The sequence below is a fragment of the Haemaphysalis longicornis genome, unplaced genomic scaffold (genome assembly GCF_048455015.1).
Source record: "Haemaphysalis longicornis isolate Haplotype H1 unplaced genomic scaffold, Haemaphysalis longicornis Haplotype H1 scaffold_16, whole genome shotgun sequence".
Classification (NCBI taxonomy): domain Eukaryota; kingdom Metazoa; phylum Arthropoda; class Arachnida; order Ixodida; family Ixodidae; genus Haemaphysalis; species Haemaphysalis longicornis.
In genome coordinates, this window is record NW_027526266.1 from 21,773,256 (window position 1) to 21,798,186 (window position 24,931).

At 47.1% G+C, this 24,931-nt stretch overlaps 1 protein-coding gene across 3 annotated transcripts; it reads left to right on the forward strand.

Annotated features, from left to right (window-relative positions):
- Window positions 1-592: 592 nt before the first annotated feature.
- On the forward strand, window positions 593-21,695 carry LOC144166175 (uncharacterized). Of its 3 annotated transcripts, none has more exons than XM_077695775.1 (6): window positions 593-668; window positions 1,045-1,109; window positions 4,774-5,119; window positions 7,560-7,767; window positions 10,848-10,974; window positions 20,011-21,695. In XM_077695775.1, the coding sequence occupies exons 2-6, from the start codon at window positions 1,047-1,049 to the stop codon at window positions 20,320-20,322; spliced, it is 1,056 nt and encodes a 351-aa protein (XP_077551901.1). In that variant the 5' UTR covers window positions 593-668; window positions 1,045-1,046; the 3' UTR covers window positions 20,323-21,695. The 3 variants fall into 3 exon arrangements, with proteins under 3 accessions (XP_077551901.1, XP_077551900.1, XP_077551902.1); XM_077695774.1 differs by having other exon boundaries at window positions 594-668; window positions 20,008-21,695; XM_077695776.1 differs by lacking the exon at window positions 593-668 and adding an exon at window positions 830-848 and having other exon boundaries at window positions 20,008-21,695.
- The last annotated feature ends 3,236 nt before the right edge of the window (window positions 21,696-24,931 follow it).

Genomic DNA, 24,931 nt, shown 5'->3' on the forward strand with positions numbered 1-24,931 from the left:
AAATTGGAAGATGAGAGAGCGAACAAATCACGCGCGCACACGGGAAGGGAGAAATGTTGGACGGAAGAGAACCGCTGCTTCAAGCGTCCTCTTCTTCGGACTTATCTTTCACAATGTCCTAGCGCTGGGTCGTTCCCACTCTCCAGCTTTTTTGCCCTTTTCTGTTGCGTCTGCTTGATTGTCGCTAATTGCACGCGGGCACTAAAAGCAACTCCCCGTCAGCAAACATACACAAAGGAAAACAAAATTTTCTCCGTGTGAGCAAGACGCCTAGCTTTGGAAGCAAAGCGCTGTCAGGATCAAATTTCAACTGGTTGATAAATTGCACTTGACTGATTAGTTAAGGAGAGGTCACTAGACAAAAATAACGCGAAAACAAAAAGAAAGGCGTTGGACAGCGCTGACGCTCTGAGCGCCGTCTGGTTTTTAGGAAGAGACATAAGAAGTAAACGATTTTTGTTAAAATACATAAAATGATACATATTTCAATAACGAATAAAATTAACCTTTATCTTAAGTAATTTCAAATTTTAGAATATCTTTATTTAATATGACAAAAGAGGGCTCTTTGGAGCGTCGTCGCTTGCTTTGTTCTTTATCTTTGCGTTCTCGCAAGTATCGCTGGCGCAGGTTTCAGGCTGTTCGAGGTGCACTGAGAATCGCTAACGGTAAGAATTCGGCTTCCGTGAAAGCATTTTGTTGGTGTCTTTAGACGCATATTAGGGCACTGATGCTCGTTTTTGTTGCTATGCTTATTGTTAACCCTCTCACTACGAGTGTAGAGACGATTACATAGGAAGTGTTAAGCCTAATCTGGTCCGGGCCGTTTTCACTGCGCTCTCTGTTAGGTCAATATTTTTTAGTACTGCTTGCTTCTCTCGCGTTTTCTCTTACTGCATCTTGCGAAAGGCTTCGTGTGTTTGTCCAATATTTTTTAGTACTGCTTACTTCTCTCGCGTTTTTTTCTAATTGAATCATGCGAGAGGCTTCGTGTGTTTGTCCGCTACGAGGTTAATTCTTTGTTATTTCTCTTTCTGTTTCCAGCAATGACGCGCAACTCTCCTTCGAAGTCGGACCGATCGTCGCCACCCAGTTCCTACAACAGGACGGTAGGCTTCTCTCCTCACGGACCTCCATCTCCCTTGATTTCTGCCTGCCTTTATCTGCCTGTTTTTCTCATGTTACTTGCACTTCTTCGAAGGACTTGGTTTTAGTTTACCCCGCGAAGTTGAGGCGCCGCGTCTCGGCTATTTTGAAAGCATCGTGTTTGTCTTGCGTGTTGTTGACCGCTCGTTTTCGCTTCCGTTTAAGTAAAAAAAAAAGAGAGCAGGAGCTCTGAAACTATTGTACGACTGCCGAGTGTTTTAATGCGCAAGCAGTCCTAGCAAAGGCGCGGCCTGCCAGATTTTTTTCATCGCGATATTGGTGTGAATAGCTGTTTCAACAACACGCCGTGGCGTGCGTTTGTGCAATGGTCTCCCGCTTAGAGTGTGGAGTTGGTTTTTTGCCCGCGGAAATGTTTTGAGAACGAAGTTTAAAAAAAGAGATATCCGTCGTGATGTTTTCTTTCCCGGGGTATTAACACGTCTTGTATGACCATTGCTACCCAAGAAACATCTTGAGATTGGCACCGTCATACTGTCGACCACAGGCGGCTGACATCTTCGAGCCTAGAGGGGCGAAGGTACGTAGCGCCACTCATGGTAACCAGTACTCTTCATATCCTTCTTTGTAGCCTTTTATCATCTTACCATCTACCTTTGTCGTCACATTTCATGCTTCCGTTCAAACTGGTTTGCACACGCAGCAACTTAGGGACAGGAAGAGCTTGCTTAAAGGATTTACATTGGGGAAAGCATTGTCCAGTGGGACATAGTGGGGCCACTGCATGTTCAGATTAACGTTTTCCCATATGAAATAAGACTTGTGAGCAGGACTGTGTTTGCTCCTTAATACCCGTGCCACATGTACACGAAAAATTTCATCAAGTGCGTAATGCCTGAAGTTTTAATGTTGTCAATTCGCTGCTACAAGCAAAAATCTAATGCCATTCGCTCTAATGTAACTGTTGTTTTAAAGACTTCCGCACTACTCATTCGCCTTCACGAATGTCTTAAATCTCCCTACTCTCAAACGCAACGACCACCAAATAAAACCAACGAAACTCTCAGGCCTAGAGTGTTTACGCGGCGATGTAGCTGAACGTCGAAATAAGACTATTTTTTGTGCACTCTTGGTGGCGAAGTTCGCTAGTGGCAAAAGGCAAAACATTGTGTTACTTGTTGTTTTGAATTTTTCGGATTTGGCTACTGCTGCCAAGTGATGGCAGCTGCTAAAGCCACTTTTAGAAAGGGCTCACACAATTTTTTTAGAAAATGCTATTTCTCACAACGTTGTCTATCACAAAAAGAATTTTTAACTCTTGGTAGACGTTTCTCTACGTTAAGGGCTTCTATGACATGAGTGCATTTCTTTTTTTTTTTGGTCGTTGTCACCTTTATGCCTAACACATTTAATGCCTATGCATTATCGCGTGTAGCACGGCACACCCAAATAATGTCATTCGGTATCTTAAGGCCTTAAACACTTAATGTCATTTTTCGTGTATGTGTGACACGGGTAAAACTTAGGTGTAATATGAGAGTACATGTGTACACATGGCCGTTAGAACTAAACAATAATAGAGTGCAGCCAAAGTGAAAACATTGCAGAAGGGATTTGCAGTTTGCGAAAAAAAAAAAAAGTCAAATTACGTTTCCAGGCACTTTCTTTAGGGGTATTTGATAGTTTAACAATGATTGCAGTAGCACAACTCCAACATGGCAAATGAATGCTAAAATTTTTCAACCGCGCTTGCAATTGTGGTGGAGCACGCCATTTGAAGTTTGAGTCCATGATGTTTGTCTCTGTGGGTTTGAAATAACAGTGGAGCACAGGCATAAGTGTTTCAACATTAATTTTGAGGGTACCGCGTGATTAATTACTAACAGTAGCACACAGTTTCTCTAGACAAGGACAGACACTAAAGCAGGCTACTTAAAAGCCGGGCGTTTGTGTTGAAAACCATGCCCAAACATTGTTTTACTGGATTGTAAATGCACCAATGCTCTACAACACACCCATCTCTGTTGCTTCACCTTAATATATGTAGCCTTTCATAGTAAAAAGTTTTAGCAAGGGTAGAGCTTCAGCAAAATACTTTCGCGCAATTGTTACAGCTGGCCTGAAATAGTGATTTGGAAGATGTGCAGTTAGTTGCACTTGCATGATTAACCTTTATGCAACGCAGCTTTTAAATGAGACAGCATTCGTGTCTTATAAACTCGACTTAGTGGGATCTAAAGAGCTAAACTGTATTATAGCATGATGCTTCATGCTATTCGAAAGCCTGAAAATCGTAATTTCTTTTTGTTTGCCGTTGAAAAGGACGGAGAAACAGCGGATCCACACAAGCTGTGACCGCAGTGCCGTGAAATCTGGCCTCGGTCATTAAAAGAAACTTCAATTGAACACGGGGGATGCCTTTGTGTAGGCGCTTGGAGTGAAGCTTTTCTAGTGAAGGCGTTACAGCTGCAATCCAAGGGAGACGGCAGCTGGGGAAATCGGTTTGTAACAGTGACTTGGCTCTGTGCCGGGAACGTATCATCGTTGTGTGGCCGCCATTTCTCATGCATACGGCAGGCATGGGGCTTGTGGTGCCTGTAGAGAGTTCGTCGAACTTTGTCTCCCAGCTGTGGTAGCCACCGTTGACCATTCGAGCTCGATTAACAGCTGCTTGCATACCTGGCCGACTTGCTTGTCTTCCAAGCTATGGGTACCAAAAAAAAAAAGGTATGAACTGCTTAAATGATGGCACCAAAAAAATGTGGTTTTGAGTATGAGGTATCAATCACTGGGAGGGTATAGGTAATGTGCACGAGACCAGGAGCAAACCTCACTTGTAGCTTTATCTATAGCGACGAGGTTGGGACAGCTACAGGTCATATTTTTGCATGGAGTTCTGCGTGCAAGTGGATGAGGGCTGCCACGGTGCATAGAGCAGTGGCCTTTAAAATGTGTCGCTGTTGCAAGCTTTGCCTATGGGTGATGTCAATGCTATGAACCTGCTGGAGAGCGGTCCTTGTAGAGGCTTATCGGCTGATTCGTCGGCATTTTCGATAGCGACAGTAAAGGGACGTACATTTCTGCAGCTTTTGCTTCAGCAGTTGCAAGCCGTTGTCTAAAAAGAGGCATTAGGTGCTTAAAAAGTGTGTGGAGGAGCTAGTGTGGCACCACCTGTAAGGTATGAGAATGCGCACCTTCAACGCCGTCCATGTGGCCTGGTTGAGGCAGTCGGGGAGTGTGTCCAGCAGTGCTAACGAATATTTTCTCTTCGACGTGTGACATAGCACGTTTCGTCAAAGCAGAATTCCACTGCATCTTTTCTGCAAAGGAGCCTTTATTTGTTTCCGACCACTTGGAATCGAGCAATGATTTTTGAATTCGGCTTCTTTGTGCCACACCACAGGTTTATGTCCACGTAAGCCTTTCGTTTTACTGGCTGAATGTGCACCGCACCACTCGAGCCGTCTTTCCATTCATAATGCCTCTTGGTTGCACTGCCTTACCCGTCGGGGATGTGGGCGTCTTCATTTTATTTGGGGGGAAAAGGGAGAGGGGCTAGAACGCTGCCTTGTGCTAGACAGTCCGTGCCCCCATCGAAACTGTTGGCCGTGGTACCCATAGTGACACACGCCTGCCTTTATCCCCATGTTAGATGCCTCTCTTTCCCAGGACACTGACAACTCGAGGCGTGGCAGCCGAAAGAGCAGGAGCCACCGAAGCCACTCGGACAGCCGCAGCCGGTCGAGGAGCCGCAGCCGGGACCGTGGCGGCTCCCGCAGCAAGAAGAGCTCGCGCTCCCACCGCCGGCACAACCGCAGTCGCAGCCGGGAGCGCTCGTCTCGCCGGGATCGCAGCCATTCCCGTTCGCGGAGCCACAGGAGGAGCCGGAGCCGGAGCGGAAGCCAAAGCCGGGATGAAGACCGGGCACCGGCCCAGAGGAAAGCTTTTGCCGGAGCGTCCGAGGCTGCGGCCACTCGGGCTGCATCGATGGCCGCCGGATCAGTGCAAGTGGCAGGTGGGTGTTGGTCACATTGAATGCGGATTGGTTGCCCCGTTCAGATTGTGACTATTCCAAGTTAACCACAGTTGTTTCGTCTTGAGCTGCGATGTGCGATCAGTCTGAAGTTGCCACATTTATGCGTTCCTGGTTGTGGTGTTATTGCAGCAGGTGCAGTGTGAAAGCTGGTCCCAGTATATACCGTATTTGGTATGAGTTTGGGTGATGCTTTCTTACTGGACCATACATTTTTTTTCTCGCAAGTCCTCTGAAAGAAAAAAAAAAGAGGAAGAAAAAAAAACATTAAGTCAGCTTAGGGCAAGCATACTGTCCACAAGCAAAGCAGTAAATCTCTGATCCGAACGGGAGTAAGACAGCAAGATACCATTTCTCCAAAACTATTCACGGCATGTCTGGAGGGGGTACTTTGAAAGCTCGACTGGGAAAACAAAGGATTAAGGATAAGCGGGGAATACTTGTGCCATTTGAGGTTTGCGGACAACATAGTCTTGCTGAGTGAGACTGCAGAACATATCCGAACAATGCTTGCAGAACTGCTATCAAAAAGCATGACCGTGATACTAAAAAAAAATACGACTAATTCTAAAGTAATAAAGAATAAGCATGCCAAAAACACACATTTTAGCTCAAGAAACGAATTGCTAGAAGTAAAAGAATAGAACTACCTCGGACAGGTGGTTAGTGCTGACCCCAACCATGAGAGAGAAATTTGGCGCAGAGTAGGTGTGAGTTGGGAAGCACTCGGTAAGCACTCTGAAATAATGAAAAGTAAGCTACCCCTGCCGCTTAGAAGAAAAATCTACCAGTGCATACTGATGGTGATAGCATACTGAGCTGAAAGTTGGCGCCTTACTAAACAACCAGAAAGCAAACTTGGGTTGGCTCAGTGGGCCATGGAATAAATGATGTTAGGACTAACACTCAGGGACATGAAACCAGCTATCTGGATCAGAAAAGAAACTAGAGTTGATGGTATCGTTGTTTAAATAAAGAAAAGGAAATGGACTTGGGCTGACCCTGTAGTTAGACGAACCGAGAAGCGCTGGACAATTAGGGTAACCGAGTGGATATCAAGAGATGGGTCTGGAAGAAGGGGAAGGCCAATAACATGATGGAGGGATGAAATAGAGAAATTTGGAGGTAAACTGCGGACTTGAGCAGCGCAGGACACGAGCGGTTAAAGGTCATTGGGAGAGGCCTTCGTCCTGCATTGGACCTGAGCGGGGTGGTGGTGATGGTGATGGTGATGGGGCATCTTTGCACTAGCTGTGCAAAGACTGGGCAAACAGTGAAGTTGGTAGCCCCGCCTAGAATATTCTTGGTGTGGCGAAGTTTATGCCTGGAGAGACGGCCACGTTTTCTGTGTGGTTATGCTTCAGGACTCGGTCAGGTTTTCTTCATGGTGTTGTCGTTAGCCCCCCAAAGAGCAGTGAACAGTCGGTCATTGAAGTACGTAAAATGTAAGCTTTGTGGTGAAGCTCCCAGAGTAGCAGAGGGCGCAGTGGGATGAGCGTTTGCTCAAATTTTTTGAACTCATTTGGTGGCCGCCGTTCGGCTTGTGTAGTTTGGCATGTGGGACGCTAATTAAGAGGTGGGTTGACGTTACCTCTTCGCAGCCTTTTGGCTTCTTTCATTCTGGCATCCATTCTTCTCTTTGCACCATCAAAACTGCACCACTCGTCACAGCAAGCAATAGAGCGAGCCATCCCGCTACGCCTTTCCAAAGTGGCGCTTGTACCAGTTGCATCACCCCCTCAACAGGTGGCGACACGAGTCCCACTCGAGCGCGGTGAGGCAAAGGTGTGGTTATGTGCTTGGCAAGGTTTTCCTGTGCACATTTGACGGCCCAACCACCAGCTTAAAGGGCATTGCTGTTAAAATGTATTTATGAGCTAGAAAAATAGCTAAAATTTCCTGGTGACATGTTCTGAGGAATAGACTGCAGGTGAGGCGTGTGTAGTTATGAACTTGTCCCTCTGTTACCGGCTGTGTGGACGGATGGTGGCTCGCAAAAGGCCAAGTGGAGATTTTGTCTACAAGTGGGGTGAGGGATGGGAGAAATAATTTTGAAGTGTCCCTCTGCTGAAACCTGGTGTAACGATGAAAGTAAGCAGGGCTTGCAGGGTGTAATGCGTGCGTTCAAAAAAGTTTTTGTAGTGGGAGAGGTTGATGCCTGGACAAGACACTTGTGCTATCGATGCCCAGTTGCAGGAATTGCCCAGTTGCAGGAATTGCCCAGGAATTGCAGGAATTGCCCAGCAGGAGTTGCCCAAAAAAGTTTTTGTAGTGGGAGAGGTTGATGCCTGGACAAGACACTTGTGCTATCGATGCCCAGTTGCAGGAATTGCAGGTGCAACTGCTATGCCACTCTTCCACTCCCAGTGATGTACTAAGAACTGAACTCGCTGCTTTTTTTTTTTCCCCCATCTCGGCCCAGCTCTCACGGCGGCAGCTGTCCCTTCGCCAGCGCTAGTCACGAGCGTGGCCAGTTCTGTGACTCCGATGTCTGTGGCCTCTGCAATGCCCCCTGCCGGAGTGTCAGCTGCCCTGGCGGCGGCCCGGGCGGCGGCCATTCGCTCGGGACTGATGCCCGTGGAAGCGCTGAGCGCCCCACCTCCACTGACCATCACTGGCGCACTGCCCAGGTGGGGGCCTCCTCCTTTCGCTCGAGGGGTGGTGTTTGCACACACCTTCTTGAACCCTTTCGGCCCTGCTGTCGTCAGTGGACGACACAACACAAAATATCCTGAAGGCTAAAAACTAAAAGTGAAGTGAAGCACAAAACTAAAAGTGATAGTTTTCTGGGCAAGAATTTAAGGATGTCTCTGGCAATACAGTGGAACCCCGATACATTTTCGCCCGGTTTTACAATAACCCGCTTTGTGCAACAGATCGCTGGGGTCCCGGCGAACTCCCCGTAGAAATAACGCACTGAAAAAACCCGCCGCAGTGGGTGGCTCTGTGGCTGTGGCCTGAGGACAGGGGTTAGATTCCTGGCCACGGCGGCCGCTTTTCTGATGGAGGCGAAAAGCAAAAACGCCTGTGTGTTCAAGATTTTGGCGCATATTAAAGGTCCCCAGGTGGTCAAAATTAATTCGGAGCCGACGGCACGCCTCATTGCCTGTGTAGCATCGACGCGTTAAACCCTACAATCAATCAAATCAACAGTGCATTAAAAACCTCCATTATAAATTGCTCGGGGGCATGCAGTCCACTTTATGCGACAGACGCTGGTGGGGATAAGCCAGCTTTTTCCCACCTCTAATTCCACTTCGCCGCCTCGGCCCCACTTTTCTTTAATCTTCACCCTGTTTGACGCTGCTTGATGTGGAAAGGACCGCAGGCCAGCCTGACCACTTGCCGAACCGGTGCAAGCAAGCAGGCATGTACTGGTGGGCGGGAGTTCCCCATTAACCTCTTGACGACCCCGTGCAGCAGCAGAGCGGCAATGCGCCAATCACGAGAAGTCTAAGTGGATGGCAGACCGTGAATTTGAAGCTCCCATCAAGCCGACAAACGTGGAAACACATACGCTGCAACCCCACGGCAATGACCGAAAACTCGCTTTCCTCACATGCTCAATGCATTTGTTCTTCTCACGGTGCTCTCTCTTCCCCAACGCGTTGTTTCAACCTCTGCATTGCCCCGCGGTCCTTTCTTTCTGGCTTGTACCATTCATGCCGCCTGATCTCTGCTTATCAGTGTCTTTGAAAGCCATGTTGCTCCGTTCGTTGCTTTTCTTACGTTTTTCCAAATCCCGCCTCGTACTTTGGTCCGTTTGGCTTGACCTTAACAGTTCCACGCCCTCGCTTTTTCCCCTCAATTCGCTCAGGTGTGTCAGCCTTCCCAGCTTACATCGCACGCGCAAGGCTGGCGGACAAGCGCAGATGCCGCAAAGGAGAAGGGGGCACAAAATAGCCGTTCCTTACTTTTAGGAAGTTGGTATTCTAGCTAAGGGTTCACAAATTAAGCGAGAATGCCCTAAATATAGCAGCTTGAATAAGTTTCTAGCCAACTTGTCGCACAAGAGCGTCTGCTAGGCTTGCATTTACCCATACCCTGATCATACAGTACCCCATTCACATGGCACTTTCGTGCAGTCCCTTGAAAGTCGTATTATCGGGTTTCCACTGTAGACATCAGCAGTGTTGCGTTTTTGCGTGTCTGGAAGCCGTGAAAAAGAAGCAGCTCCAGTGGACTCTGGGAGCAACGATGGCGCGGGTAAAGAAGTTGAAAATCCTGGTTTGTCAAAATGTCCATAAATCAGTAGATGCTTGCACTACTAGCCTTATTTTTTTCCTGAAGGCCGAGGATGCCGTAGCCTTCAGGGAAGCAAGAAAATTTTGTTTCTACTCTAAGGAAAATTTTAATTGTTTAATGACTTAATTATTTGTCATGTCTGTAACTTCGTAAGTAATACACTTGCAATATCAGCTCAATTTTCTGTTTCTACTCTTCCGAGGTCTAAAACGGTACGAAAACATGCAGACAAACAATTTTTGCACGAAACAAGGATTCCAGGGCTGAAAGGGTTTATCTTCCGAATGAGGTAACCTGGCTTGCCTTCATGCTTGCTCTGACAAGTGATGGGTGCGGTTCAAGCATCATGCATCATGTGTTGCAGAATGCTTTGGCAAGCCGGTTGATTTGTAGCCAAGATAAAAGGGTGGGAAAGAGGAAACACAAGTAGACGGGACGAGCGCTAGCTACTGACTAGTTCACTTTGAAGGAAAAAAAAATGCAATGGCGTGTAAGTGCCGGTACAGTGCAATATCTGAAAAACCTGCTACATGTTCTAGTTATGCCACGATAGCCTCAACTCGCTCTCCCACGAACACGCTACACTTGACGTTTGACTGACACGATCTGTGCCCCTCCTTTTTTGTGTGAGGAGCCTCCGAAAGTTCACGCGCCACAGTTCCTCTTCTGGGGCCCACCACCGCAGGCAGGCAGTCACTCTGTGAAGTGTGCGGGAAGTTGTGCTGATGGGCCTGCTTGTTGACACACTGGCTGGTTTGATAGTGTCCCGTCTACTTGTGTATCCTTGTCCTACCCCTTTTGTGGTCCATTTTATTTTAACTTTATCATACAGTGTTCTTGGACAGTGTTGTAGCACAAACATTTTCAACTGGGGCTTTGCTAAGAGGAAGAGTTGATGTTGCACTGAAACAGTTGCTCAATATCGCGAGTTGTGAAACTCCTTATAGGCATGCCAGAAACCAAGTCCAGTGTTGGCTCCCTCTCTGAGGGCAGACAGGGCGGGTCGACTAGCCTGCCATCTGTCTGCAGAAAACTGAGCACACTCAAGTTCTTGTGGCTGTTTGGCGTAAGTGGTAGTGGAGAAACGACTGTTTCCAAATTTGAAAAGGAAACTTCTTGTTTTATCAAGTTGTGTTGTATGTGAAGTAAATGTTAGCACGAATCAGTTTTTGACCCCTATGTGCTCTGCCATTACACATAGATTGCTCGAACCGCCTAGGTTCCAAAGTGGAGTTTCGCAATGGGTATATATTGAAGAAGTCTGGCACAAAACACCTGGGGTACGGGAATGGAATGTTGGGAGAGGGTTGGGAGAGTTACGAGTAGTCGTGTGTTAAACTGCGAAAATGTTTAACAAAGGTACCCTGCAGGTTATCCGGTGCCAAGTGACTGGTTTGAGCAGTGTGGACGGGAAGTGTGTGTGTGTGGCTGCATTCTCAAGCGGTGCTGTCTCTTCTCCGTGCAGCTACTACAACCCGACGCAGGTGAACGCGCTGAAGTACTCTGAGCAGATGCAGAAGCGCAAGCTGCTCTGGAAGAAGCCGCAGGCCGAGGGGACGGGAAGCACCCCCCCTGAGGCCCCAGCCGACAAGGTGAGCGGGGGTCTATTTACTCTACTCAATAACTCTTTCGCTACCGCCGGAAAATTGACTAATTTTAGGGGTCCAAGAAAACATTTTTTTTCCTGCTAAAAAATTGGTTAGGCACCGATTGCAGGAGCACAAAATGCAGATTATTTAACGGCATTTCCAATACTAATACCACTTTTTTAAAGGTTTTTATAAATCATAGTTGTTAAAAAAATATCAAAACCAAAATTTTTGTCAAGTTGTCGAAAAAATTGATAATAAAGGAGTTGTGTATATCAAACCACCGGTAGTAGAAAAAAATTAGAATATACATTTTGTAGGAAAACATTTCAAAAACACGCCCTAGAAAAAATGTCGACTTGTGCGGAACAGTTTGTCAGGTATAAAAAAAAAATGTTAGCACGCACGGTGCTCCTGTCATGCGGTGAAGCCCAACCTCTAATTCAAATTGTGCAATTTCGGGTGGTTCCCTGGAATAAATTTGGCGGTTTGACGGTATCGGAGGCACCAATTTGCCCCCACATAACGTAAAAACATCTTGTCAATGGCTGACTTTGCATTTACAGCGAGCACAATATTTGGGAATAGCAAGCGATGCGAAAAAAACATGCATGAAGTTGAAAACTGAACGCCGTGGCTGATGCTTGTTGTCGTTCACGGTCAGTTATCTCTGAAAACATAAAGCTGAGCTTTATTATCATCTTCTTACTCGCAATTGTAGCCTTGCTCGCAAAAATGAGGTACGATGAGCTAGAATCGTGCCCTGCGGTCTTTGGTCGAGTAGCAGTTGCGCACTGAAAAAGATCAGCACAACGAGCCTCCTCTGATGCAGCGCCACCTAACATTTTTCAAAAACAGTACAAAAACCAGAGACTTCGTCCGAATAGACAGTTCAACTAAGCAGCAACATTAGACACCCGGATATACCCTCGCATGGAAACAAAACTGGAAGGCGAACAGCTGGCAGTGTAAGGCCGGTTTGAAGCGCTGCCCTCGGTGGAACAGATATCTGGCGACTGGGTGTGACCTTTTGACTTGCATCTGAAGTTCTTATCGCAGAAATCGGGTTGGGGTGGGGGAAATCAGGAGCGCCGTGCTTTGTTCGAGGATCAGTCGCGGACGCTTCAGGCACCATGGCAGGTAGCTTTGAAGTTGGGTAACTGCGTAGTAGCGCTAAATATGAATTTCGCGATGCAGGAACGAAACCGAAACTGTTGTAAACTGTTTGCGAATGGTCCTGGGGTAAGTAGAACTACCACAGTACTTAGAACAACGTGCGCAAAGGCAATAAAACTGCCTAAAGTCATAAAGTAGCTTTGCAAACAGGCACTGCTTGACATTTTCAGCCGATTTCTGGGATTATTACTGTCAGAGCGCGAACCTGACGATTGCAAATCGTTTGCTAGTTCCCCATTCAGGCCCTGATAGCAAAAAACAAGCACCGGTGCAGAGCAATTACGAGTTGCACGCATTCTTCGTTGGTAGCCGTGACGCGCGATGACCACACCCCTTTTTCACACCCAGGTGATTCAAAAGCGTGTCAAAAATCACGTTTCCGTTGCAAAAATGAAAACAAAACTGATTTTGAAAGGCCATTTTCTGATCTAACTCCGGAACAGATTTACTTGTTCGAGAAACGCCTGGAACGTTATGAAAAGGCGCTCCCAAAAGTATCGATCAAATTGATCGATTTTGATAGGCGCGGTAGCGAAAGAGTTAAGGGGGGACGCAGGTTAGAATGGCCAAAAATCGCGAAAAAACGTGTTTTGAGAAAAATAAATTTTTTAAGCCTTTGTAACTTCAAGAAGCTAAAAGTTTCACTGCTGAATTCGATCGAAAAGGGTCCAAAAATCAACTTTGTAAATATGACGGCGACCCCAAATTGTCGAAAATCGAGAAAGAAATGCTTGAACTTCGCACGCGCGCCATGCGCGAAGGAGACGACTGGCGGCAGCCATCTTGGACGCGTTTTGAAGGTCGTTTTTTTGTGCGTATTTTGCGATATCTCAAAATGGCATAGCATGGCAAGGGCCTTCGCTCTCGCCGTTTTTCGAAAGGTCACTTACGAGTCCCTGATAGGCCAGACCGCGCGCGCGCGCGAGAGACGAGCCCCTTGTATTGCGTCTCTGATTGGGCGGCGCGGCGAACCCGGCGCCTTTTGAGTTTGTATTTTTGTTTTTCTTTCCTCGCGTTCGCCTCCACGGTAGTTTATCTCATCGTGTCTTTTTCTCTCTGCTGCTGTAATTTGGTGCAACATGTTCTTTTTCGTGCTACAATACCGGGAGATGTTCGCATCAAAAAAATTACGCGTCAAGCGTGCGGGAAGCAGCAGAAACGCGCGTGGAACATGGGGACGACATCGCCTGTTGCGTCTGAGACAGATTTTCGGAATCTCTGGCCATGGCAAGTTGCAGTGCTTCAGGCGTCAGCGAACCGTCTTCCGGCTCCTCGAGTGCCAATCAGGACCGCATCGACACCGTGTATTACGCCGCTGGTGAATCTGCCGGGCGTGCTAAACATGCGGAGGATGTGAAGAAGCGTTTGGCGTCGCAGTCGGCGATTGAGCGCAAGTTCAAACTTTTAGACAGAGAACCAGCGAGCGAAAGCTCGGAAAGTGGCACGGAATTTGTCTTCGTGGACTTGGACGTGATAAATTCGTGATAATCATTGCATTCGTATTGAATTGCTCTAGCAGGTGATGGTATTTGTACAACCCTAGTATTGATCACAAAATTGCAATATCCAGCTACGGCCGTGCAGTTTTTTTGTTTTGAGATATCCCTCTCTCCCTTACGGGCTCTATTTTATCTTGCAGTTGAGCTATGATGATAAGACTGGTATCATTGCATTCGTATTGAATTGCTCTAGCAGGTGATGGTATTTGTACAACCCTAGTGTTGATCACAAAATTGCAATATCCAGCTACAGCCCTGCAGTTTTTAGTTTTGAGGGATCCCTCTCCCCCTTACGGCGTGTTTTTTTATCTTGCAGTTGAGCTATGATGATAAGACTGGTATCATTGCATCCGTATTGAATTGCTATAGCAGGTGATGCTATTTGTACAGCCCTAGCGTTGATTAGAAAATTGCAATTCACCTACGTCTTTGCTTTAGTTTTGAAAAGCATAACGGAATAATGTCACTTTTTCATTGGCTGCTGTGCTTTAGCATTACAGGTAGCAGAAGAGACTGCAGTATGTGATGAGTGGGCTTGTATGTAGTTTTCAGAGGCACTGGAATAAACTGGGAAATAGTAAATCTGGTTTCTGAAGTTTATTAGTAGAGTGAGTGAGTGAGTGAAAACTTTAAGGGGGGACGCGGGGATCAGATGGCGAAAAGTGACCAAAAAATCGTTTTTTCGGAAGTCACATTTTCGGATTGCACGTTTTATATTCTATGCGCCTGCAAAGTTTCCCCGTCGAAAACGATCGCGAAGTGCCAAAGAAAAATATTTACGTCAGCTGAGGTGACAAATTATTTCCGCAAAATGACGAAAAAAACGGCAATTTTCGCAGCGCTGTATCTCCGGAACGACGGCATCGGGCGCCGCCATCTTGGTCGCGTTAGATTGGCAGAGTCTTCAACTTCCGATTTCCTGTCGCTGCTTTCATTGTCGCTCATTCACAAACTCACAAACGGCGGAAAATGAGAGACGGTGAAACGAAGCAACCGATAGAATCTAACACGCGATTGGCTCTCCGGCCGCGTTAGCTAAGACGGCTCTCCGGATTGGGTGCCGCCATGGCCACAACAAGATGGCCGCCGGGCGATTCGGCTGACGCGCAGTTCGCACGCACTCCGTGTCGCTAATGTTTTCCTCGGTTTCGCGGTCGGCTCGGTTCCCGTTCAGTGGTTTCATGCTCTGCGATTCCGTACAGTGACGCTATCGTTATCGCGGCGATAATGCTTGAGATCGTGCGCCAGATAGGGAAGTGCGCGGCTCGAAAGACGCATCGAAAACGTGCCCGCGACATCGCCGTGGTGCGTCCTTGAGTGGGAAACTCGGTGCGTCCGTGTACAATTGGTGTTCGTGAAGTGAACTTTTGGACGCATTGCCGTGTTATAAAACGCTTAGTTATTGCTGTGTTTCACAGCGAGCTCGCGAGCTTCAGGAATGGAATGACCGGCTCGCCAGAAGTTGCGGCGCGCGCTGCATTGGCGCGACGTGTTCGGGCAGCGGCCGATAGCGGGATCGGTTGCTATTGCGCGCGAGTAGTAATAATTGATGTACGCAAAGTGTAATTTAATGGCAAAAGTAAAGTTGCTAAACATAGTGAGGTTACCTAAATTACGATCGTGGTGAACGTGCGCGTCGGGGATTGTAGGGGAGGGGGGGGGTGCAATGAACCACGTTACCCAGCTTATTTGAGAAACTTCTTCCGTGGCTCTAAACTAGTTCGTACAACGAAGTCTGGGATTACACAATTATATTTTCAGTATTAAATTAATTAGAGAAGATGCCATAATGTTACAGCGTTTAAAAAATATTAATGTCACTATTTTTTTCTATTTTTGCAATGTTTGCAATTATAATGTCAATTTTGCAATGCTTTTTTCGCCTGAAGGAGAGCATGGTATTCTTATAATATTAATGTTGTAATTATGTAAAACAAATGTATATTCTGCCTTCAAATAGCTCATCTTATGTGTGTGATGCCCTGATATAATTTTTGACACTGAACAGCCTCATGTACTAAGCTGTAGCTTCATCAAGGTTATGACACCCAGAAATAAGCTGAAAGTCTGCTGGCACATTAATAAAAAAAAACCATGCCTTACTGTTCATTTTGGAGACAGCTATGCATTAGGCATACATGAAGTAAAATATAGGTACCCTAGTAGCCCATAGTAAACTTTTTGGTACACTCTGCGTAAAACTGGTGCTTCTGCCATCTAAAGGCCTACACATAGAAACCTCCAATGAGCCAGGAAGGCATCCCAGGTGCACCAAATCAAAGGGCAAAGGTATGCGAGGTTGTCCCCAAGCAACGACAGCAAGGACTATGCTGCTGCTGCAGTTTGAAAATTGTGACATCATCGTAAACTTTAAGAGCCGTTTTCTCAAAAGTGCATTTTACGAGTTCTTCGTTGCTCGTGGAAAGAATAGCATGGCAATCACTGGGCAGATTTTGACCCTGTCTGTTTTATTTCGATCCTTGAAGAGTTCTGCAGGGCGAGACAGTCTTGGATTTTCATTTTAGGGCCTCGTTATTTTTTAATGTGGAATTTATGGCTAGGTCAATTATGTCCTATAGGTTACAAGTGAAATTATTCTTGTCTGTAAAAAAAATGAAGGGTGTAAAAAAAATTTGAAGACTGTCTTGCCCTGTAGTGTTCTTTTGACTATAATTGAGAAGTATTCAGAACTTCCTAGCATGTGTCAATACCTTGCTAGGCTTTCCACGAGCGGGCAACATGTAAACCTCTGTAACACAAGAACTACTGAAGGTATCATCATGAAATTTTAAATTTCACCATTTGGAGTGCTTTCCAATGTGCTTGCCGAATTTCATCACTCTACGCCAAAAAACAAAAAAGTTCACTCCGATCCCCACGTCCCCCCTTAATGCATAACAGCCAGTAGTCCTAGACGTCGGCCAAGAGCCCTTGGGCTCTAGCAGCGTCTTCGGCCAGCTGAATGGCCCAGACTTGATCAGCTGGGTCGGAGCTGAGCAATGCGGTCTCCCATTGCTCTACAGTAGCGATGTTGCGACCTAACGTTGTCGCCTGTGGACAAGCCCACAGCATGTGGGCTAAGTCTGCCCTGTCCTTACACCGGTGGCACTTGTCAGAATATTGCCCAGGGCAACAGTGACTGTACACAACCGGGCTGGGATACGAGTTGGTTTGTAGAAGTCTCCAAGCCACGGATTGCCATTTTCTGAGGGTAGGATGAGCCGGGGGAAGCGGGTCCGCTCTAGCCTGTAATGATTAGTTATGTCCCTGTAGGACACAAGGCGATCCCTACCCGAACAGCGAAGTGAACGAGCGTTATTGTCGTCACCAGCTCGGTCAGAAAATCCTCGAGCGGCGTCGTGCGCGCATTCATTCCCAGCCAGGCCAGAGTGTGCAGGTGCCCATATTAGACATATCTTGCCCGAACGCTGAATTTTGTTTAGCCCAATCCTTAGAATTGCAGATGCCTCTGGGGAGATGCGCCCCCTTGCGTAATTTATAATAGCAGACTTTGAGTCGCTCACCACGTATTTGATTTTTGCGGATGCCGTCATTGCCAGGGCAATGGCCGCCTCTTCGCCCACCTCCGGCTCGCTCGTGCGGACCGACCCGGAGCTGATGGAATTGCCCTGGTGATTGACTATTGCAATTGCCATAGCATTGCGACCCGGATAGTCGGCCGCGTCCACGTACAGCACGTCCTCCGAATTTCCGAATCGTTTGTGCAGGGCTTTCGCCCTTGCCTGCCTGCGTTCCTGATTGTGAACCGGGTGCATATTTTTAGGGAACGGTGGGATGTGAATTTGATCGCGCACTTCGGGAGCCAAGGGTATCTTGTGAGTGCCTGTTCGCAGGTGGTTGATGCCCAGGGAGCCGAGAATATTTCGACCCGTCTGGCTGTGGCTAAGCCGTTCCCGTTGAGCCAGCCGTTGAGCCTCTATTAGTTCGCTAAGGGTATTGTGAAGCCCCAGCGCCTCGAAACGTTCGGTCGGAGCAGTGATCGGGATGCCGAGGGCCTGCTTGTAGGCCCGTCTAATAAGGGCGTCAATTTTGAGTTCTTCGTCCTTTTTGAGGTGTAGAAAAGGGGTGACGTAGGTTATCCTACCGAGGACGAAGGCTTCAACTAATCGAACAAGGTTGTGCTCCTTCATACCGTGATGCCGGTTAGCGATTCGCGATATGAGTCGGGTAGTCTGACGCACGCTTTTTTGGAGCGCGAGGACGGTTTCCGAGTTGTGTCCATTGGCCTGTATTCGGAGACCGAGAACCCGTATACTGGACACTGTGGGGATGGGCTGCGTTCCATTCGCGAAAATATTCACAACCGGGGTGTTCGGGTCGGTACGTCTACCCCTACTAGTGGGCCTGTAGAGCAACAATTCTGACTTTTGCGAGGAGCAACTGAGGCCCCTGGGACTTACGTACCGCTCCACCGCCTCAATGCCTTGTTGCAAGATGTCCTGAATTTGCCCGTCACTGCCTCCGCTGACCCAAAGCGTGACATCGTCCGCATAAGGGCTGTGTTAAGACCATCGATCTTTTGCTGTATTTCGGGAATCCCCATCATGGCTACGTTGAAAAGAAACGGGGAAAGGACTGAACCCTGTGGAGTTCCCCTGCTCCCAAGCTTGTTCACATCTGATTGGAGTCCCCCTACAGCTAGAGTAGCTGTGCGTTCGCATAGGAAGTTACTTACGTAGTTGTATACCCGTTTCCCAAGGCCCAGTCGGCCGAGGTTGTCAAGAATTAGTAGAAAATTTACTTTTTTCTCAACCGTTTTCAGAGATTATGCTAGGCTTTACGCTGAATGTTTTACGCTTATTTTTGTGGTACAGGCACATATTTAGTGTGCTTTTCTTCATGAAGAACTGAGCTACACAGTGATGCCATTTTTGTTATTGTAGCTGTGCTGTAACAAAAGTTACCATGATCGGAAACTTCAAATGCATTTTTCTCAGTTTCGTTTTTTGCGAGACCGTGCTCCGCCTTACGGGGGGTTTTGTCATGTTGCTCTTGCACTAGGATGACAAGGCTGGTATCATTGTATCCGTATTGAATTGATCTAGCAGGCTATGCTATTTTTATCACCCTGACGCTGTTCACCTATAAGCAAAATTGAGTAATGACGAAATAATTTGTATAAAATGTTCACTTCTTTCATACTTTGCGAAAGCTTTTGAAATGAATAAAAATAGCATAGCCTGGCAGAGTGGACCTTTGGCATTATGTCCATATAATTCATCTTTGAGCTTGATAAAGCGAAATAGCTCTAAACCCCCGTAAGAAATGCCTCAATAAATTCATTTCAAATCACTGTATTTCTTCAACAAATTCTGCTATGTTAAAACCAATTACATATTTGAAATCAGCATAAAAAACTGCTCAAGCCTGCCAATTTTCATCAAGCTGGCACTAAAAATAAAAAAAATTGCCCAAAGACCCCCCTCCCCTTATTAAAAAAAAACAATGTAATCTGAATTAATTTTCACTTTGTAGCTTCCACATTCAGGCAGTGTCGCAATTCCTTGTGTTTTACTTTTACATAAGTTAACAGCAGCAATAGGTCATGTACGGTATCACTCCGCCTAAGTGACGAACTGGATGTCGACGGGCATACACATTTTCAAAGGAGATTGCTGTGAATGCATACTATCGCCTGCCTTTTGTCACATTGTTTGTCATTGCGGCAGTAGTTTATAAACATATTAAGTCCGAAAAATCATGGAACTGGCTCGTGCCATGTTCAAAACATTTCTAGTAACGCGCTACTTGCGCCGTGCGGAGTAACATCCGGCTGTGGTGATGAGGCAGAGTGGCAACTTCCGTTGCAGCTCCTAAGTTGTACCCAAGTATAGTTGCCTGCTGTTGTGTGTAGCAGTAGCTGAGAAGTGTATGACATTAGTGGAATCAGTCTGAGGGTTCCCTTCACAGGTGCTGATCAGACACACATGCCATGTTTCAAACTTGGAGTCGTGTGCGCCATGCTGTACACTTGTACTGAATATGTCAGGCTCAGCAGCTATCGCAAACCAGCAGAACAGCGTGTCAATGAGGAGACTGTAAACCTCTTCAGAGTGGAATATTACTTTGGGTAGACAAGGCAGGTAGCTGTAACATTGATTTTTTTGGCGTTCAGTTCAGGGATCATGATCCAACTGATCATTTCGCTCTTCAGAGTAGATCCTGATGACATGTTCTAGCTGATATCCTTTGCGTTAGTTGAGAAATCAGTTCAGGGATTGTGATCCACCTGACCGTTTTGCTCTTCGGAGTAGATCCTGCTGACGTGTTCCAGCTCACATCCTTTGCGTTAGTCGAGAGACGTGTTAATCCTCTCTCCCTCCCCCCTCTCTGTGTGCAGCAGCAGCAGCAGCCGAGCTCGACGTGCGCCAAGGTGTGGGAGCGCATGACCTTTGCCGAGGACCAGGACGGCAAGGTGACGGCCAAGTTCCGCAAGCTGATGGGCATCCGGGGGGACCCGCCGCCGCCCACGGACAAGCCGGACCCCGCCGCCAACCCGCTCCTCAAGCAGCAGGAGAAGCTCTTCCACGACCTGGACCAGCAGTACGAGGCGGCCCGCGTCTCCACCCACACGCACCGGGGCGTCGGCCTCGGCTACAGCTCCCAGGTGGCCGCCTACTACCAGCAGCAGGCCGCCAGCCTCCACCCCAAGTGAAGGGGGTGTGGAAGGGGGTGGCGTTTGCAGCAGTGAAATCATGTGGACCCAGAGCCTGTTCTGGGCAGGGACTTGACTTCAGGACGGGGTTCTTTCTCTGACGTGGTCATTCGTGTGTGTGCGAGAGGAGAGCCTCGACTTCTTTCCTCCTCTAGGTGGTGAAAGGAGGTGGGAACTATGCGTCCTAATTGTTTTGTAAAGTTCTCGCGTGCTTAGGGAGTCATTTTGGCTCTGATCCTGTTCCGGGCTCGGTGCAGGGCTGTGTCGACAAAGCGAGAGGCAGTGCTGTTGGTTGCGCCGATTGACTTGCGAGGAAAACTGCTGTAGTCTCTTTGGATACGTTGGTGCCTCCTGGCCGAGCAAGATGTCGTCAAACGTTTGGTGGGGAGTCGAAGCAAACGAGACGTTGGTCTTCAGTTTGCTGTGTGAGAACGTGCGGGACAAGACTTTGGGGGAGACGTTTTAGCTTTAGCTCAGTTTTTTTTCAGCGGGCTGCTTTGCGAGGCAAAGTGGCACTGTGTGCTGTTGATAATTTTCTTTCTGTACAGTAAGGTTTGGCAAAAACGCAGGCACACAGAGGGAAACTTGCTTGTGTAACCAGTGTTTTGCTTGGTTGAAGTGCAGGGTGGTGACAGGTTTTGGTGCTGACACTTGCTAAAAAAACAGCCGGAATTCTCGCTTTCGTGATGGCAAGGCCTACAGTATTCGATATGCAAGATTGGCTGGAATCTACCACTCATCGTGTGATGAAGCGATGTCAATGAGTGTGAAACACGGATGCAAGTGCTGTTTGTAACACCATTGCTGAAAGCACCCGTTTGTCTTGTGGAGTTAGAAAAAAAAAAGAATGAAGTTTGAGGTAACAACTTACCGATTTTTGTTTGGCCTGTGAGCTTTTGAAGTTCTGACTGTCTGTTTACCTGTGTGAGTACTGTTGCAAAAATACTTGGTATTTCTCATACTGCAAGTGCTCAGGTTTTCCTTATCCAAAGATTTCGGAAGGGTTCCTTTTTCTTTCTGATTTATAAGTTGAAGGCAGGTTGTCTTTAGAAAGATGAGTATCCTTGAAAACGAAGGGTTTTTTTTTTTTTTTTTTGGGACACTGTTTGAAAGGAAGTGGTCAAGCAGTGCCGTGTTGCTGTTGTATAAGCGTTTGCCTCCTGTAAATTGTAATGGCCTCCCAGGCCATGTATTGGCACGAGCGTCATTCTGGTCAAGCAACCACTACTCGAAACGTTGTCACTTTTTACGACTGTAAATAGAACATTGCACAACATGCACATCACAACAGTTCTCATTCCCATGTTTGCTTTTGTCTCTGTTCGCTGAAAAGCGCAATAAAACCTTTTTTTTTTTTTCGCGTTGTTTAAAGAAACTATCGATTTGTGCATTCCTGTCTTGTTGAACTTGAACACCGCACACTGCAGTGACCTGCAATGACCACTGCCCAAGTCTAGCCCATGTACTCACTGTGACCATTTAAGAACCTTCAGGGAAACATCTTACCTGAACACTTTCTAGGCAAGGTTTGTTGCACAGCAGCTGGGTGTCACCCGAAGTTATTAATAAGGGTTTGTGCGGCTTCATTCTGTTGCTTTTCAGTACCTGCTCGGCAAAGCCAAGTAGCATAACAGTTCATGAACAGGTTTAGAAAGTGTGAATCAAACCAAATGCAAAAAAAAAGGAAATTGTGGGGTGTGACGTCCAGAGCCAAGCGTGTGGGGAGACTGCACAAGAATGGCGACTTGGAATTAAGCTGCTGTTCATGCTTTTGAGAGAAGGCTGCTGCATCCTGAATATTTCAGTATAAATAACGAGGGTGTTTATGGCGGGAGAGATGGTTCGCATTAGCAGTTGGCCCATGTCTGGGTGGCAGTGATTGGGGGTGTCATAGTCGAGGTGCAGACGCTATAAGTGTAATTGGAGATGCAACTTGTGGAGAGTAGACGAGGCTGGATGTCATTAGAGAACCATGTACTTAAATGTAATTGACGCTCAGGGACTCTCATTGAACCCCCGGTAGGGGGGGGGGGGGACTTAGTATTGTGACTTGTGGATTTTGTTGCCTACCAGGGCATAAATGTTTTGGGAACACCTAAGTTATGCAAATTTGTGAGCTCCAATTCACAACTTGTGGAAGGTAATGCATGGACAGGTGCATTAACATCTCTGCCAATGGGAATCGCGAGTCGTATATGAGCTTTTCACTGCTGCTGTCGTTGCTGGTTGTACGTGGCATGTCGTGGTTAAGTTGCAGTTGGTAGACTAGTAGCTATGAGCTTCCAAAGGCTGCTGTCGCGCAATGTTCCGTTCCCAGGGAGGTGCGAGCTAGCCAGCACTTCCAGTGCGATGCAGAACGTTAGTAAGCCATGCGCAGCCCTTAAACCAACCTAAGCCGTAGCACAACTCTTATTTTTGGAAGGAATTTGTACAACTGATCTAAGAAGACATTCTAGAGTGAAAAAATATCGGTGGCCTGAGAAAAAAATGTACCCGTTATCTGGCTCCAACCCTGGCCGTTCACTCCGAAACCCCAATTATATTCCTAGGCCATACATAGCTTTGGCACTTAAACCCTGCAATTTAATCTAATCTTTTAGCAATTGCCCAAGTAAACTAGAAGGGGTTTTTCCAAGAGAATTGGTAGGTGGCGCTGGGTGTGCCACCTACCCTGAGCATCCATGTAAGATTGAACACAGGATCCTGTGGGCCCCGGCGTGCTTGGGGATAGAGGCGGACAGGGTAGCTCGGGGCTATACTACCAACCGAGCACCCGGTGATTCCGACCTCGAGGAACCCTTGCCAGTCCCCCAGAACACTCAGGCCCGATTGGCATACTGCAGGGGTATCAGGGAGAGGTACCCTCCGCCACACATCCCTGACGAGGCCAGCAGCCACCGAGTGGAGACAGCTGCAGGCAGGCACGTTCCCAAACCTGGACGTGCTAAGTAAAATTTATCCGACTCGATACGCAGACGCATGCTCATTGTGCCATCAAGAAAAACCCACCCTCTACCACACCACGTGGGATCGCCCAAGCACAATGGCTGTTGCCAAAATCGGAAATTATAATGCTGGGCAATGGGAGGCACTGGTGGCCAGGGACTGCTGCGAAGGCCAGATCGGTCTGATTCAGAGGGCACGCAAAGCAGCAGAGGCCGTTGGAGCCCTGGGCCGAGGGTCCCACCCCTGCTGACCCTGTCTGGAACTGTTGCACACCGGCACAAGACTTCGGTGTAGTGCCACCTAACCACTAAAAAAATATAAACTTTTTTCCTCCCTCCCCCCCTCCTCTGGGAGAGTCTGCCTGCAGGACGCTCTGTCGCATCACCTACTTAAAAAGCCTGCTTTAAAGTAACGTAATATCATCTAAGCAAACCTAAACCCAATAGAGTCTATAACCAACCTTATAGAAGTCGATATGTTCTAGGATGAAAGACAGGTGTGAGAGATTGTGTTGCCCATCATTTGATAAAAGTTCCTATCCCTTCTACAAAGGGAGGTCTCCTACATACTAGTTGGTCAGACAAATGCATTTGTAGGGTAGGGCTTTCTGCCAGCATTGCTCTACACGGGGGGCTGAGTGGGCATTTAACGTTACCTGCAAGTCGCAGCCGATACCTTAGAAGATTGGCGCAACCTATGGCGCTCTCCAAAACTTTCCATTGCTCAATTCAACGAACTTTGCAAGTGTGGGATGGTGACATGACATTAAGTCAATTTTTTCTTTCTGATATGTTTTATCAATTTAAACAATGTGAGGCAAGTGAATCCATTTTGCTTTATGTTTTATGTGAAGACAGTCACACAAGTGCACAGGTGCAAATGGTGATCGAATAATTCACCGGTAAATAGTATATTACATTTGCCTTGTTGACACTACAATCGACAGACAATTCATGCGACATTGCAATGGTACACTGAGCAAAGCAAGGATATGGTGCACTTAAACCTGGATGTAACGAACCTATATATGTAAGAAATTCCTGGATTTAACAAAGTTTTTCAATTCCCCATTTCCACCTTCATTGAAGCCCATGTGTTTGTGACCTCTATGTGACGAAGGAGTTGCGACGGTTAACCTGGATGCAACAAATTCGCTACCCTGATGAGTCAAGGTTTCTGAAAAATCTGAAAATCTAATTTTTTCTGAAAAATCGGCTCGAGAAATGCACTAATTTAGCGAATTTCGACCGCACCACAATCCCTCGGGTGTTTTCACGTGTGAGTGCGGTGTCGGTTGGGTGCTAGGCCTGCCTGTCAGTGTGTAGTCGTGTGTGTCCCCTGATATGTGGTGTGGGTTCGTGGATGATGAGTTCTGCTGCCTGAATACGAAGATTTCTTTTCAAGACAAGCTGGCAATTTTAAATGCCGTCTCTGCCGGCGAGAAAGAAGAACGTCACCGCCCGGTACAGTGTCCCAGCTAGCATCCCTTCAACAATTTTAACTGCAGAAAAAAAGCATGAAGTTCGCGAAAAGGCACCCTTTCAACATTATTTGGTTCTTCAAACGCGTCAAGGCACCGACAAGTATCAACAAGCAAAAGTGATAGTACTTAGTTATATTTCTGAATTTGGGGGCCGTGTAGTAGCAGCAAGTGAGAATCACG